The sequence below is a fragment of the Uloborus diversus genome, chromosome 6 (assembly GCF_026930045.1).
Source record: "Uloborus diversus isolate 005 chromosome 6, Udiv.v.3.1, whole genome shotgun sequence".
Lineage (NCBI taxonomy): Eukaryota > Metazoa > Arthropoda > Arachnida > Araneae > Uloboridae > Uloborus > Uloborus diversus.
The window spans coordinates 70403335-70418718 of NC_072736.1; the positions used below are offsets into that span (position 1 = coordinate 70403335).

The 15384-nt window shown below is 30.7% G+C and overlaps 2 protein-coding genes across 2 annotated transcripts in view; one reads left to right on the forward strand and one right to left on the reverse strand.

The window, feature by feature from the left end:
* The window catches only part of LOC129223742 (A-kinase anchor protein 1, mitochondrial-like), an 82716-nt gene extending 76310 nt beyond the window's left edge, over nucleotides 1-6406 (reverse strand). Inside the window, exon 1 of the mRNA XM_054858100.1 lies at nucleotides 6147-6406. The gene's annotated coding sequence lies outside the window, so the exon portion shown is untranslated. The remainder of the gene's footprint in view (nucleotides 1-6146) is intronic.
* Nucleotides 6407-6749: 343 nt separating this feature from the next.
* On the forward strand, nucleotides 6750-7709 carry LOC129224802 (zinc finger protein 239-like). The gene has a single exon (XM_054859351.1). It carries the CDS (start codon nucleotides 6807-6809, stop codon nucleotides 7707-7709), a length of 903 nt encoding a protein of 300 aa, XP_054715326.1. The 5' UTR covers nucleotides 6750-6806.
* The last annotated feature ends 7675 nt before the right edge of the window (nucleotides 7710-15384 follow it).

Sequence of the window (15384 nt, forward strand, 5' to 3'; positions counted from 1 at the left end):
ACGCTAATTACTTAAAAGACAAAGGAGTCAACAGTTGCAAATCAAGTCGAGACCGCTCCTACTATGACTGTATAGTTTTTTATTTTACACAACTTGGATTGCGTAAGGGGAAAATTCAAGTACATAAAATAAACAACTTTACAGACTACGGAACGATCACTCCCGCTGTAAATTGAGTTCAAATGCGTTGGCGTAGAAAGAGGGGGGGTGGAGCACTAATGCAGGGTTCGCGTTTACGCGCTATAGCGGGTTTTTTACGCAAATTCGCGGGAAAGGGACGCAACTTCCGCGAAAAATCGGGTCCCAGGGACCCAGAAAACCCAAAAGATAAGAACCAGGAAAAAAATGGGAGAAAATGCTAAAGATCTATTTAGTAAATGCTTTTAAGCTTCAAAATGACCAGGAGAATCAACAGAAAGGGACTAAAATGACCCTATCTGTTTATCAGCTATTCAAACACACCCCAATTGTGGACCAGTCAATGGAATTTTAGTGATAAGACTGGAGCTTACAGTGACCTCCTGGGCAGAGCTCAGGGAGCAAGTTCACAAATAGCCCATTGTACTGTATTCTAAGAATAAGCTTTCCCTCAACTTTTATCTTGAGGAAATTCCTAAAAACAGAAATGAAGACTAAAAATGAGAGAGGTTTTCAATGCAATCTTCAGGATTAATATAAGACAATTGTACAGTAAAAATATTGCAATTTGGCATTCATGTAACCAGAATTACTTTTGAAAATCATCATTTTGCATCCCCAATAAAAAGAGGGGAGAAAAAAATGGCGAACATTTTCCATATCGCGCTAAAAACAAAGAGTTCGGAACTTTACATTTTTCTTGTTAAATTGCTTATGAATACTTGAATTTTATACAAAAGCACTTTAACCTTGTTCTTTTTCTAATAATTCATCTCTTTCTGATGGGTTATTTTTATTTGGACTTGCAAAAGTCGGGTATTAATCGATCGCGCCATTTTCAAAATGGCACGATTTTAAAAATACAACAAAAATCAAAACAGATATTTTGAACAAGTCAAAATAAAGTCAAATATATTGATTTAAGATTGCAAATGAGCAATTTTCACACTCATATGAGAAAATGTTTCGTTTTTGCGATCGCGATTTTTGCGTTGGGTTCATTCGCTTGCGATTTATTATTATTATGTAATTGCCAATGATAATTGGGAAGGGGGGGGGGGGGGTCTGTTTGCTTTTTTCACTAAGAAAAATTTCCAGGAAAACAAAAGTTAAGGGAGTGCTTTTTGCTTGATCAATCAGAGGCACTTGTTTTATATTTTATGGTAAAACCCATTTTTAAAGTAAATTTTGAGTTAATCTCATTGTAACTGACCAAATAGTTTCTCACATAACTGAGTCTTGCAAGTGTATTATTTGAAAATAATTTTACAATGATAAAATCACAAAAAAATTAGGGCAAAAATAACCAATTTATTTTATTTCATGCCTCCCCCCCCCCAAGTATAAATATTTTTATATTATTCATTTACACACTAAGATTTTCTGTTTAAAATTTAAGGGACTCATTTTTTCCACCAAAGGACCCAAATCTATTTCATTAATGGGTCCCTGGGACCCATGTTACGGATAGTTGAGCGCAAACACTGCTAATGTAAAACTTTTTTAACAGATAACATGCAGAAAATACAATATTTATTTTTGCAGAAATACTTAATTTCAAACAAATAAGTAGTTTTGTTGATTTGTGTACAAAATCAAATATCTTCATAAAATTTTCAAGTAAAAAGCAGATAGCTCATGTTTTATCAGATCTACATGAACTTTTTCACTGTAAAATGAAAGTAATAATAATGATCATGTGATTGATATTGAGCAAAAAATAATAGTTTAAGCAGTTTTCTTCAGTTAGTGAAAAGTAAGCATAAACTATATGCTGTTTTAAAATAAATAAATAAATAAAAAATAAAGTCCCCCCCCCCCTTTTTTTATATTTTTGTATAAAAGCGTGAATAAGGCAAAATAGTTATTTGCAAAAAATTTTCCCGTTAGGATTTGTGTTCGCAGAAAGCTTTTCATTTTATCTAAGTCTGGTAATCGCAAACACAAAAACTTTACAGAAAATTTTTAAAAGAAAAAAAGAAGATAATGAAAGCGAATTCTTTTATACACCATAGTAGAAAAATCGCACATTTAGGTTCGAAAACTTATTTTTTGTCCTTCCCTTCATTTTCTTTCGTTTTAAAACATCGAAAAGTGCTGGATTTTTTTTAAATTTTCCAAACAGAAAGTGAGGGTCTCAGGTATTATGAATAACTTAAGGTTTTTGGTGTTTAAATTATTCTCTCACCATTAGTTTTTAATGTTTCGATATTTATAAGCATTTCTGAACTGTTTTCTTCTTATTTTAATATGAATATTTATTCATTATAGTAATTTAAGTTTTACAAACAATCGGCCAATAGCGTTTTTTAGCGATGCAGAAAACCGGGAAATTCAGATATTTGGGATAGCGATGGTCCCGAACTTCCCGGATGATTGGTTCTCTACTGTACATCTAAATTATTACCTGATACAAATTTTTTCCAGGAAAAAAGGGAAATTCACAATCGTTACTTTTTTACGAAAATAAATAAAATTCACAAAAATATTTTGTGTATTATATTTATTTTTGTAATTTCTTTTTCACAAAATGGGGACCCAAAAAATAAAACCTACTTAGACAACCTGAAAGTGTAGTTGCATCATTACTACCGAGTCGAGCTTTTGGTGTAAAAACCAGGGTTGGCGAAAACACAGGATTAAACTAGTATGTTGTGGCCATCACGAAACTTTCTTCTATATTTTTCTTTTTTTTTTCTGATCCCTCCCCATGCTTGACGAGGAAGCAATATTCCCAACAAAAACAAAATTACACATGCAAAAACTTGACGACCACATCCAATGTCTGAATTATTGCAAAAGCAAAGCAAAGAGCGAAAATTGAAGGTTATTTTAAAAGCCTTGCTTAAATTAATTACAAATATTTTTTTGTTTACAAACATAAAATGGCAACAGTTAAAAATTTTAAATCATTGAGATAATATTTCCGATCACTTCCATACAATTAAAATCACGAGAAATATGCAGACGACAATCTATTACGATTTATCTTTCTTATTGTTGCATTAATAAAGCTATTTTTATTCGCAAAAAAAAAACACTTTGGAGCGACTGGCGTCAAAATTGAACCAAAGCCTGTTTACGTATGGATTCACATATATTCCAAATTTCAACCAGAACGTAGCATTACTTTTTGAGATAGTGCACTCACAATGGAAAAAAAGAACGGGAGATTGCGCTACCCCCTTTTTAGCTGTCGACACCAAAATAAAATCAGCTTTTATACCCACTAAGGGCTACTTGCCGATAAATTTTTCTTTCATTCCGTTCATTATTTCTTGAGATACAACAGTCACAATTGACGACAGAAAACGCTCCATAGCTCAACCCCCATTTGAGTTATTGACACCAAAATTGAATCAGCACCTGTTCCTGTTACTGGCAACATATGGACCAAATTTTGTTTGATTCCGCCAGTTATTTCCTGAGGAATCGCAATCACGCGTAACTCAAAAAATGTCCCATTGCTCCATCCCCCTTGGAGGAATTCGAGCCAAAAACCAATGGGCACAAGTTCACATAGGGGCACATATGTGTACCAAATCTCGTTCGATTTCATGCGGTAGTTTTTGCTGTAGAGCGGCCACAAAAAACTGGTCACACACAGACGTGACACACACACAGACAGACATTTTCCAAAAATAGTCGAAATAGACTCAGCACACCTCGAAACGTTCGAATCCGTCAAAATTCGAAATTCGAAAATTTGCACGAATCCAATACTTTCTTCTATATATTAGATATAGAAGAAAGTACAAATAAAAACAATGGACCCAGGATTTTTTGGGCTTTTTTAAAATAAACTAAAGCTGGGTTTTGTAAAGGAATTTTTTTTTTTTTTTTTTTGTCTTTCTAAGGAAAAAGGCGAGGCATTTGTAGCATATGGTAGAGTAAACAAATAGACAAAGCTTATAAATTTTCTTAGGGTGGAAAAAGCTCGGAACTAGTTAAAATTCCGCATTTTCTGAAGAAAGAGTACAAAAGATGATAAAATCCAAGGATGGTGAATTTTTTGATTTTGTAGTTTCTATGATTATCAACAGCTTAGGATAAGTTACTTCTCAAGTAATAAAATCTATTGTTCTTTTTTAATTACAACATTTTTTTCACATTTAACTTTATTGTATTTCCTTTTGTTACGCAATACTACATTAGAACCTCAATTGTCTAAATTTCTTTTACTGAATTCCAGCTTAATTAAGATTTTTTTTTTAAATTTTATGTTACCTATTTGTATCTAGAGTAAGATATATTAAACATTTTTCTAAGATAATAGAAATGCTGTCTATCCTAATTCTGTTTTCCATCCAACTGTTTGTGAATCCTGTTTATTTTTAAAAAAATATCGCTTGTTTATTCGAGATTTGTGCCACATCTCTGTTTACAGAAAATAATTCACATGAAAGCTTATTGGCTAATGTAGTTTTCACTATATAATCTACAGACCTTGAGAAAATCAGACCTGACATGACTTAGTCAAGATATTTTACAATTATTGATCAGTTACAGTAAAGAGCAAAATAAGTTTATTTAAAATCTTCAAAATATTTTTTCTTCAATGCTGTTTAGAGACTTAAGAAAGTAAGTACATCGGTATATTTAAATTTGACTCTAAGTAATACAATGCATTTATAATTCTACTGAAGTTTAAAACACATTTTTTTTATGTTTATTGTTAGTAAGTGGGAAAAATTATGGGTTTTTCAAAAAAAAAAAAAAAAGAACTATCGGGTTCAATCCCGCCAACCCTGGTAAAAACATGATTTGATCAGAATAATGAGAGAAAAAAATCTCAAATAATTGAGAATGTCCCCAAATATCATAATTTGTAAACAGAAGTTATCTCTAAATCACCGGTTAACCTTCATTGTTGGTTATGTATAAATGCACGAGACAAGCTGAAGATTGATTTTTAACCATTTCAAAAACCTTGAGCACACTGGTGAAAACGTAGCAAGCAATGGTAATCATTTAAAAAAGAATGAATACAAAAATGTTTTGAGCCAAATCCCAACTATACTATCTGTGTGCTATATTGAGCCTAAATAAAATGCATGCCTAATCTTTGTATAAACAGTTCAGAAACTTCTTTTACCTTTTTTTTTTTTTTTTTTGTCGTATTCTTATTTTTGCTCAAATAAAACAAAATGTTTTTTATTTTTATTTTTTGAAAACCTATAAATTCATTTCTCATCTTTGAACTATCCCCAACAATACACTAAATAGATTTGTTAACAATTGTTCTAGTATAATTTGGAATAACAATTTTAATGTTCGTTTCATAGTTCAAAATAAGCCAAACAACAATTTTAATATAATTTTATAAAAATTGATTTTACATTTGTCTGGCAGACTTATTTTTGCGTAAATAAATAAATACATAAAGTTTAAATAAATTAATTTTATGAATCGACGGAAAGCTTAGCAAAAGAAGATTAATAAAATTTATGAATTAACTACGATTTCCAAAAAAAAACATCAAACATTAATTAGAAACTTGATGAAGTCTACCATGCTTTTGAACTGTTACATAACACACACCGACAGCGGAATTCATAGTCAGTAAATATTACAAATAAATACAACTCAAAAAAGTGAAGTTTCATCCGTAATATTGAAATTTTCGAGAAAGTAAACAATATTTATAAAAGAAATCAATTTAAAAATTCAAAGGTGACCCTCACTTGCACACACGTGGAAGAGGCACAAAAATGCAATCTTGAAAATATTTTGACCATCGACACAGCAATGTTAAACTTGAACAATAAAGATAATTAACGATATTTGTTATATTTGCACATGCCTAAGTTTATTTTACATAATGTGGTGCGAAACCTTCGAAAATAGCTATAAAATAAGTAAAACATATTGTAATCAGTATGAAATAATAAATAAAATTGAAGTGTGAAAAATGATCCAAAATTTTAATAAATCGGAGATTGATAATATTCGGCAATGTTAAAAAGAAATTATAATAAATGATGGAAAATATAAAATTAATTACTTACTTAAGAGTTGAATAAAAGACTTTAGGAAAACGTTGCCATTTAAATTATTTTTGTATCGTCATTTAAGCATATCATCAGAAGCTAAAAACTAAGAAATAGCATTTCAGAGGTGATAGAAACATTTAATTGAGTCGTTTTTATGCTTCGTACGTATTAAAAATTTTAAATTCGAGGAATTTGTTTATAATAAAGTAAAGATAAATATATAAATAGTTACACAGAAAATTAGCAGCACTCGATATTACTTCACTTCTTTTTCTGCTGAACTGTTTTTTTTAAATAGATAGTTACAATTTTTATATTTTAAGCTTAATTAAAATAATAAAAGATGCTTGAAAGTGTTCATATTTCAAGATTCAAAAACATCTGGTAAAGATGTGCATCTATTTTTTTTGAATAAAATATTTATTTATTTATTTTTCAATTCAGACATATTTTACTAATTCGACTATTTGACTAATTCTGTACAAACTTTCATTTAATTCGAGGAATCCATAAAACTTTTAGTAATTTATCAATTTTTAGGAATTTTTTTATTGAATTCCTGTTAATAGTAGAAGTTAAAGTACTTAGCTGGCTTTGCTTACATGTGTCGTATGTTATCGGTGCCAAGCTAAGACAATATTTTAGAAAGTAGGCCGTACGATAAAAGTGGATAAAATGTCTGTTGTAATGGATGAAAGCAATGACAGTGTTTTACAAGAATATGATGACTATGAACCTTGTGTTTGTATTGTGTGCTTTCAAGAGTTTGATCATTATGATGAATTGGAAGAGCATTGTCAAACTCATAATGGAGGCAAGCCTCCGTGTTGTGAAATATGCAATCAGAGTTTTTTAAATGAGACAGATCTCAGTGAGCATCAAATTATCCATTTCCCAGATAAACCTATAATTTGCGATATTTGTGGCAAGCCGTTTAAAAGCAGAAACAGCTTTAGAGAGCATTACGCTACTCATACAGCTGAAAGGCGTCATGTGTGTGAAGTTTGTAACAAAAGTTTCTCTCATATGAAGACCTTAAAAAATCATGTGATCACTCACACTGGAGAAAAGCCTTTTGTCTGCAATATATGCAATAAAAGTTTCACTCAGAGGACTAACCTGAAACGACACTATCTCATTCATGCAGCAGATCAGCCACATATGTGCAATATTTGCAACGAAATCTTCCCCGATCCAGACTCTTTAAAAGAACATTACTTGTCGCATACTGGCGATAAGCCAGTTTGTGATGTTTGCAACAAGCAATTTGCGGATGTAAGCTGTCTCAACAAGCACTACCGTGTGCATTCAAGCGAAAAACCCCACAATTGCAACGTGTGCAACAAAGGTTTTGTGTTAAAACAACATTTGAGATTGCACTATCTTACCCACACTGGGGAAAAGCCTTTCATGTGTAACATTTGCTATAAAGGCTTTGCCAGCAATAATGGGCTAAAATCTCATCGCCAGATGCACATGGATGAAAAACCTTATGAATGTGACGTATGCAAAAAGAAATTTCGTGACAAGAAATATTTCCGAAAACATTATCGTATGCATGGCATAGAACCTTCATGATAAGAGACTTAGGGAGTACAGGATGGACATCTTGTGGGTATCATTACATTACAATACAGTAGAATCTCGTTTATCTGGGGCAAGTGACTTTCAGTACTGTTGCATCTACATTTAAAACAGTGATCCTATTGCGGCATATCTTTGTTTACGGAATTGTAGCTAAAGCTGTTGTCTTTATAACTTTCATAGGCATACCTCATTGCCAATGACCAGGATATTTGCAATAATAAGCTTTATGTGATAAATACTTGCTCAGGTTTTAGGCATAGCACAGCTTTTTATTTCCATTTTAATGTTTCTACAGTTTTTTTTAAATGTTAATTATTGGTATTTGTAGTCTGTAATACAGGGTGAAAGGAGTAATTTTTCATGGGGGGAGGGGTCATTTTTTAATGTCGACAAATGTGCATACATATCTTAAGCTCACATTTGACCAAGCATGTGCTGAGAAACTGGCTCAAAGCATACTTATGACAGTCTGAACTTAAATCTTGTAACATGTCATTATCTCAGACAGTCTCCAGACATGAACTAATCATGTGCAACAGTAATAGTTTGCTATCTTTTGTTGGATTTCCATTTTTTAAAACAAAATTTGATAGGGGGAAGGGGGAGAGCTTAAAAGAAAATACATGCAGGGTATCCACACACCTGAAAATGCATGGATTTGTACAATGATTAATGTTAGTCAAAATTGTTAGCAAAAAATTCTCAAACGTCATAGAAACTGGTAATTGATCATGGATTTTGACTTCTAGAACACACATACTTACTGAATTTAGTAGAGTAGGCACATAATTAATACGAAATAAATAAATACTTTTGTGTTCAAAAAATGGTGATTAACAACGTTTTGACGCACAAAATTAGATTACTACATACAAAAACTAGCAGATTACTACAAATATACATGTGTTTCAAGGTTTCAGGGAACCTGGTTTTCAATGCAAATAGTGAGCTTTTGGATGAAAAGACATCCAGTAAAAGCAACGAGAATAAACAGCAAATTAACAAAATAAAGGACAAAATGGAACTGGCAGCCAAAATTTATTTTAAGATTCCCTTCAAGGAAAAACTGTTAAGCAATAGATTTCATCAAAAATCCCATAATAATCAATTTAGCTGACAAAATGAAATTGCTAAAGAACTAATTATCTCAATAAATTTATGGGTGTTTTCTGTTATGAAAAGAAATATTTAGTATCTAAATTAGCACAATTGTACCCTGTTCACCAATATTTTTATAACATTATTGCCTATAATTTAATGATTCTTTTAATTTTTAAGGTCATTTCAGAAGTAATTTTTTAAAAATTTTAGTGATAGAAGGAATTTTCTGTAATATAGATCGTTTGGAGGGGGGGGGGAATCTTGTAGGGTATACATATCAATTTTGAGCTGGGGGAAATGTTCGAATGAATTGTATGTAGTAAACCAAAAATTTTTGATATTTTTTTTTTTAATTTATAAATGCATTGCCCTCAAAAGCAAATATTAAATTTAAAACTCTGTACTAATTATTTAAATGGTAATCACTAGTCTGCACTAATTGTTTTTAATAGAGCTTAACTTATTAGATTTTACATAAATTTGAATTTTCATGGCCCAGATAGTTGCTATTTAGTTTTCACCAAACAAATTTAGACATTCTTGTGAGCAAGGTATGTTTCATCTGAAAAATTCGCATCCAATGAGTCATGGAAAGATTTAGCAGAAGTTGTGGGTTTTAAAACTTAATTTGTAACATGTTACCCAGTAAAAAAAGAATGAAATCTGGAGACATTTTCTGGGAAATAAGCTTTTTTATTTAATTTGAAAAGTTATATATTGAAGAGAAAGCTACTTTGATTACCAGACAACAAAAAATGAATTTTCTTGAATAAACTAAAATAATTTGTTTTATTTCTCAAGCAATTGTCATTTATTTTCAATATGTTTGTGTTTTTCTGTTTTAAAGTACTTTTTCAAAGACTTTTTTTTTTAAGTATAGAGTTCAGTATTCAGTCCTTTCGTTTTCTTAAAATCGGAAATTGGGACTTGCTCCTCTTAAATATCTGCATTGGAAAATGTTTGCAACTTTAATTTTACATCAGGATGAATGCATCGGTTGAATCACCTGCAATACATGATTGGGAAAATGTGAAGGTGGATATGCACACTTGTATATATAGCTATACATACAAGGTTGTACAAGGCTCATCTTGTGCCACTGCTTTGATGTAGAGCCGAAGGTCTTCCAAGCAAATAATAAATTTCAAATTAAGTTCTTAGATTAATTTATGAATTAAAAAATGCAAAATTGCTGAGAAGGTGTAACATGAATCTAGTGATATAAATATTTCTGCCAGATACAAAAGTTTTATTTCAAGGTGTACAGCTTGCTATGAACCATAGATTGCATTAATATGAAACCTTTTTTTCTGCTTTACTAAGATCAAGTGCACCCTGTTCTATTTATCACATTGCAAATAACAGATGCTTCTATCCAACTATTCTAAAATATCAAGAATCATGCCATGCTGGCAATTTTCTACGCATAAAATGTTACCTAGCCCTATGTTTTTAATCATATTTAAATTATTATACATAGATCATCTGTAGGGATTTCTCTCCCCCCCCCCCCCATTCTCATACACCTACTTGTTTCAGCCTTAGTTGAACATTTGTTCTTTGTGTTGATCAGCATGCTGGCATTAAAATTCAATGGGAACTTTTCTGTTATAGTAGCTTGGTGACTTGTTTACTTTCTGCTGAGGCGCAAAATGAAAAATCATTTTTGCATCATCATTATGTTTGGCCAAAACAGTGTTAATAACTTCTCAATTGACCTAATCGTATGCACAGGTAGTTGTCACAATGATTTTAGTTTACTTCCTTGTTGTGTAGGGATAACCTGTTCTAAACTGAAACTTAACAATGTAAAGAATTTTTATCTTCATCAGTTTATTGTGTTGGAAAACTATATGAAGATTTTGTCTATCCCAAAATCTATTGCATTGCTGTACTTAAAAATAATGAAATATTCTCTTGCTAATGTTTTTCTTTATGAACTTCTACTTTATCCATTGAACTTCTGTTTTCTTAAAAGAATTTGATTTTATCCAAAACTCATTTTCAGGGAACGATTAACATGTAACAAGTTTACTGTTTTTCCTTCACGAGAAAAGCTCCCGCCATCAAGTCTGAGCCAAGTTACTGCCATAGAAACGGACTTTGTTCATTTTCTGCAAGGGTTAGCAGGAAATCTTTTTGGCGAAATTTTGCCACTCGTCTTCTCGCCTTTGTGCAGTCATACAAGTTTTTCCAACATTAAGCTTCCCTTGGAAAAAAAAAGACGTGCCTCGTTGCTATAGCAGTAGATAGGCGCAGACATTTTGGCGGGGGCTTTTCTCGTGATGGACGGACAGTACAAATCTGCTTTCTTTGCATGTTTATAATGTTTTCAAAAAAAAAAAAAAAAAAATGTAAGCAATCATAAATCTGAAACTTGAAGTGATTTAGTTTTTGGTTTTATCTGAAATGTGTAACTGTGCTTTGGCAACAAATGGAATACGCAGCATGTGGCAGGGTTAGGTATTGTGGTGGTCACTTGATGAAAGCCTTTGGTGTTTTATTTGAGAGATTTTCCCATTTTATTAAAACTGTAAATGGTTTGTTGTACTTATTAGGCAGATTTAAAAAAAAAAAATAATAAAGCTTTTTGATGGCCAAATCAGTTTAATCAGCCAAATTTTTTCATTTTATTGGAATTTTTGGAGCAGCTGTGTTGCCAGGATTTTTGAAAACTTGCTACAACCACATTACCATTGCTTGACCCACCATGGTTGTCATTATGATATACAAAGATATTAAACCAAATATGGATTTGTCCCATTGGTGCAACATCAAAATAATATCAGGGTTTAACATATAAAAATAATATTTACAAAGCCTTTATCATCAGAAGAAATCAGAAAGCTACAATTCAGGGTTTTGGATTGAATTGCTTACTTTTGACTTGAAATATGTGAATTATATTGTATGATAAAGTATTGACGGTTTTATCAAATTGATGCTGATTTTATAATTTGTTTTAACCTCATTTTTTGTACTAAATTTCTGGACTTAATAAGTGACTATAAGTGAGTATAAACGATATTTAGCCACTTGGATCTATGCTTGCATTGTCATTATATCCAAAGAAACTTAAAAAATCCACTCAACAATTCTTCTTATCTAATCCAGAACTTAATTTTTAGATATGATGCAGTTTTAAATACATTAGGGTGGATTTCTGTATTTATTTGGAGCAAATTTACTTTAAATTTCTGTAAAAAAGTAATTTTGAAGTGACTTTGTTAGTGGATTTATCTATGCAAAATCTGATCAAATTTGTCTTTTAAAGAATGAAGTTCATGCTTTTTGAATTTCTTGTTGTATTTTTTATAAAGTAAATCACGTTTATGAATATAATATGCAAGACAAAATCAGCACTGCAGAAATTTTTATAAATAGTCAATATTTTTCTGTAAGTTGTTTCAAATAGATGGATTGCATTCTCACTGAACATAGAAAATGCTTGTTATTTTTTTATTCATATCTATTCCTCAAACTTTATCCTGAATAAGCATGTTTTTCTTAATTAGCAGTGGTATAGTAGAAAAAGGAGATAGGTGAGGTTGAAACTCTCCATGAATTGCATTTATGTATGTGTATGTATGTGTTACAAGCAGGGCTGCATAGTCGGGAGGGGGGGGGGGGCTTTAAAATTCTAGGAGTGAAGAGCTATTAATTTTCCCTGCGAGTCTGCTAACCCTGCCACAGTTGCAGGGTCCTGTAGTCACTGATTTTAGAGTAAGAGTCTTATTCGAAGGCTCTAAAAATTTCAGCCGGTCATTTTCCCTCCGACTGCACAACCCTGGTTATAAGTGACATCATTGTAAAGATTAAATATCCATGAGGCACATTATGTGACCAAAATAAGGATTTTCATGCACAGACTTTGAATCCTAGTTGAAAAATTTAACACCTAATAGTTTGCATTGCATTGTACCTTTTCTTCCACCTGACTCATTGATGTTCGAACATATAATATGAAACATTTCTTCAATTTTGGTATTTTAAATACATTTTTGCATTATTTCCATTAATTGGATCTTTTTTTTTTCTCGTAACCTTACATATGTTTTTTGAAATGGCACCCAATTTTTCATTTTGATGCCTGGAAAACATTTAAGATAACCCCCTATATTTTTAAACCCTAGATTTAAATTATTATTTCTAACACTGAATGACTTGAACCATTTCTCTACACCACTGTTAATTAGTGCCCCAACATGTAGAATGAATTATTTATGAAATTCATGTCAAAACTAAAAAAAAGCTTTATATTTTTATTTTAAAAGTGCATCATTTTGTGTGTTCTTTGCTTTTGTAAGAAAAACTAGAATCTACTGTATTTTTGGCTCTTGTATATTATTCAGTGGATAATGTTTGACAAAAAGGAATGTAATATGTGAATTAATGACAGCTGATTAGTTATTCATGAATATAATGAAAAAAGTGACCCTTTTGTTACTTCTAATACTAGAAATTATTGGCTGCCAAAACAATTGGCATGAATTTTGAAAAGAACAATGCAATGGTCAACAGCATACATAGTACATAAGTACTTGTATACTTATTTTTCCTTTTGCAACGGGTGGAATGATGTTAACAAATATTATGGCATTTATATATGGAAGTGTATATGGTTAATGCTGTTAGGAAACATAGTTGTGGTTCCGGTATGTATATATTAGCCTGCCAGATTAAATGGAGACATGCCTTAGATTTGTTTACTAAGTGATGTGTGTTAAATACAAATGTTTGTGTGTAAACTAAATTTATTTTCGACGTATTTTAGCATGTTTAACTTGTTTTAGAAACTTGTTTAAGTTTCATGTGAAGAATAACATTTCACACAGTGGTTATTAGTTTACTTTGTTTTAAAAGTAGCTTCATTTAACACACAAAAGTATGCATTTTTTTCAACATATGCCCAGTAAAAATGCCGACAGCTGATTTGAAATTATCTTGAATAATGTGGATAATTTCAGTATATTAATGTTAAGGTATTTTTAGGAATTTTAAAAAGCATACTTTTTGTTTCCTAAAAAAGCAGTGTAAATTGTTATTTAAATTCAAAATAGCCAGATCCATGATTCATTCAAGTTTGTTCAGTTAAAAGTGGAAAAATATAATTTTATCAATCAAAATTTATTACAGACCTTAGGTTTATATTCAAATTTAAATCTTATTGCACAACATGCAAGTAATGCTATTTAAAACATTCAGTTTTCAATATGAATGTACAAACAGGTCTGTTTACAAAAAAATAGGTCTAATGTGTTTTTCTCAAAAGTTTCAGTTTAGAGATGAACTTGAGAAGAATAACCTTTTCTCATTTATTTCTAAACCAATGTAAAGGAAGCATAGTTACTCTTACTGCTTAGCTTTTCCAATCTTCTAAAAAGCAAAATTCTTAGAACTTTTTTCTTTTTATTTCAATTTTGATAAAATGCAACTTGTGAATTCAGAAAGTTTTTTTTTTTTATTCAAAAATCATTAACCAAAAATTATATGTAGATTTTTCACAAAACACACAAATAGAACTCCGGCTAAAAGCCTGATCGACTACCAACTAATAATATATATTTCCGGATAAAAAAATAATTTGACTAGCTTAAGTTAGCTAATATATTATTAATAACTTTACCAATGCAATAATGATAAGCTTAATTATTGTTTTCGCTGTAATGCATAAGTCTAGAAAAATTTATCAGGTATAATTCAGATTTGAATTTTATCAAAACATTCAATTCCAGTTACTATTGTAAGATTAATTATACAGTATTAAGCTAGAACTGAGCTTTTGGTGAAACATCAAATTACAATTGATTATTTTTTCATTAACCTTTTCACTGCTACGGCTACTAATAGGTGAGCAGTTGTAGTGTGTCCTGCTATGATCCCCTTGAAACTGAAAGAAACGATAATGACAACATTCTCTAACATGTCTTGATAGTGAAAAGGTTAAAAGATTAATTTTTAAAGTTATCGTTTCTGCACTGAAAAAGTTTTATGCACATGAACAACTCTCAAAACTAATATTCAAAATAATTTTAAATGAGAATTTTTATGTATATTATATTAAAAACATGAATTCAGAGTCATTAAAAATACTACCTATTGTTGAATGATATAAAAAATACTATATATTAGTGTTGGCAATTGATTTCATAGAAAAGAAGATATTAAGATTTAACCTTACAATGGAGAGTAGACCATAGTGTTTTAAGATTGATGAAATCTTTTCAGTGCAAAAAAAAAAAAAGTTGAACAAGAGGGAAAAAAAGTTCTTTTGTCAACTTACTGTTTTTTTGCAATGGTAAAGAAAGGAATTTTTTTTCATTAAAATTTTGGCTTGAACATGGTTTATAATTTTCATATAGGAAAAAAAAACATTCAATTTAAATTTTTATGAACACTTTTTAAAAATACTTTCAATAATCAATAAATAACATAGAAATCCATAGCTAAATAACTCAAGTGTTTTCACTTTTTTAGCTTTATATTTATCCATTAATCGAAATTGAAACAAATTTTTTCTGCTATACATGTCCGTGAAAGTAAGAAGTCTTTTCAAAGGGACAGG

What these genes read in the sequence shown, in the direction of transcription:
- LOC129224802 (XM_054859351.1), top strand. Translation starts at nt 6,807, where the DNA reads ATGTCTGTTGTAATGGATGAAAGCAATGACAGTGTTTTACAAGAATAT.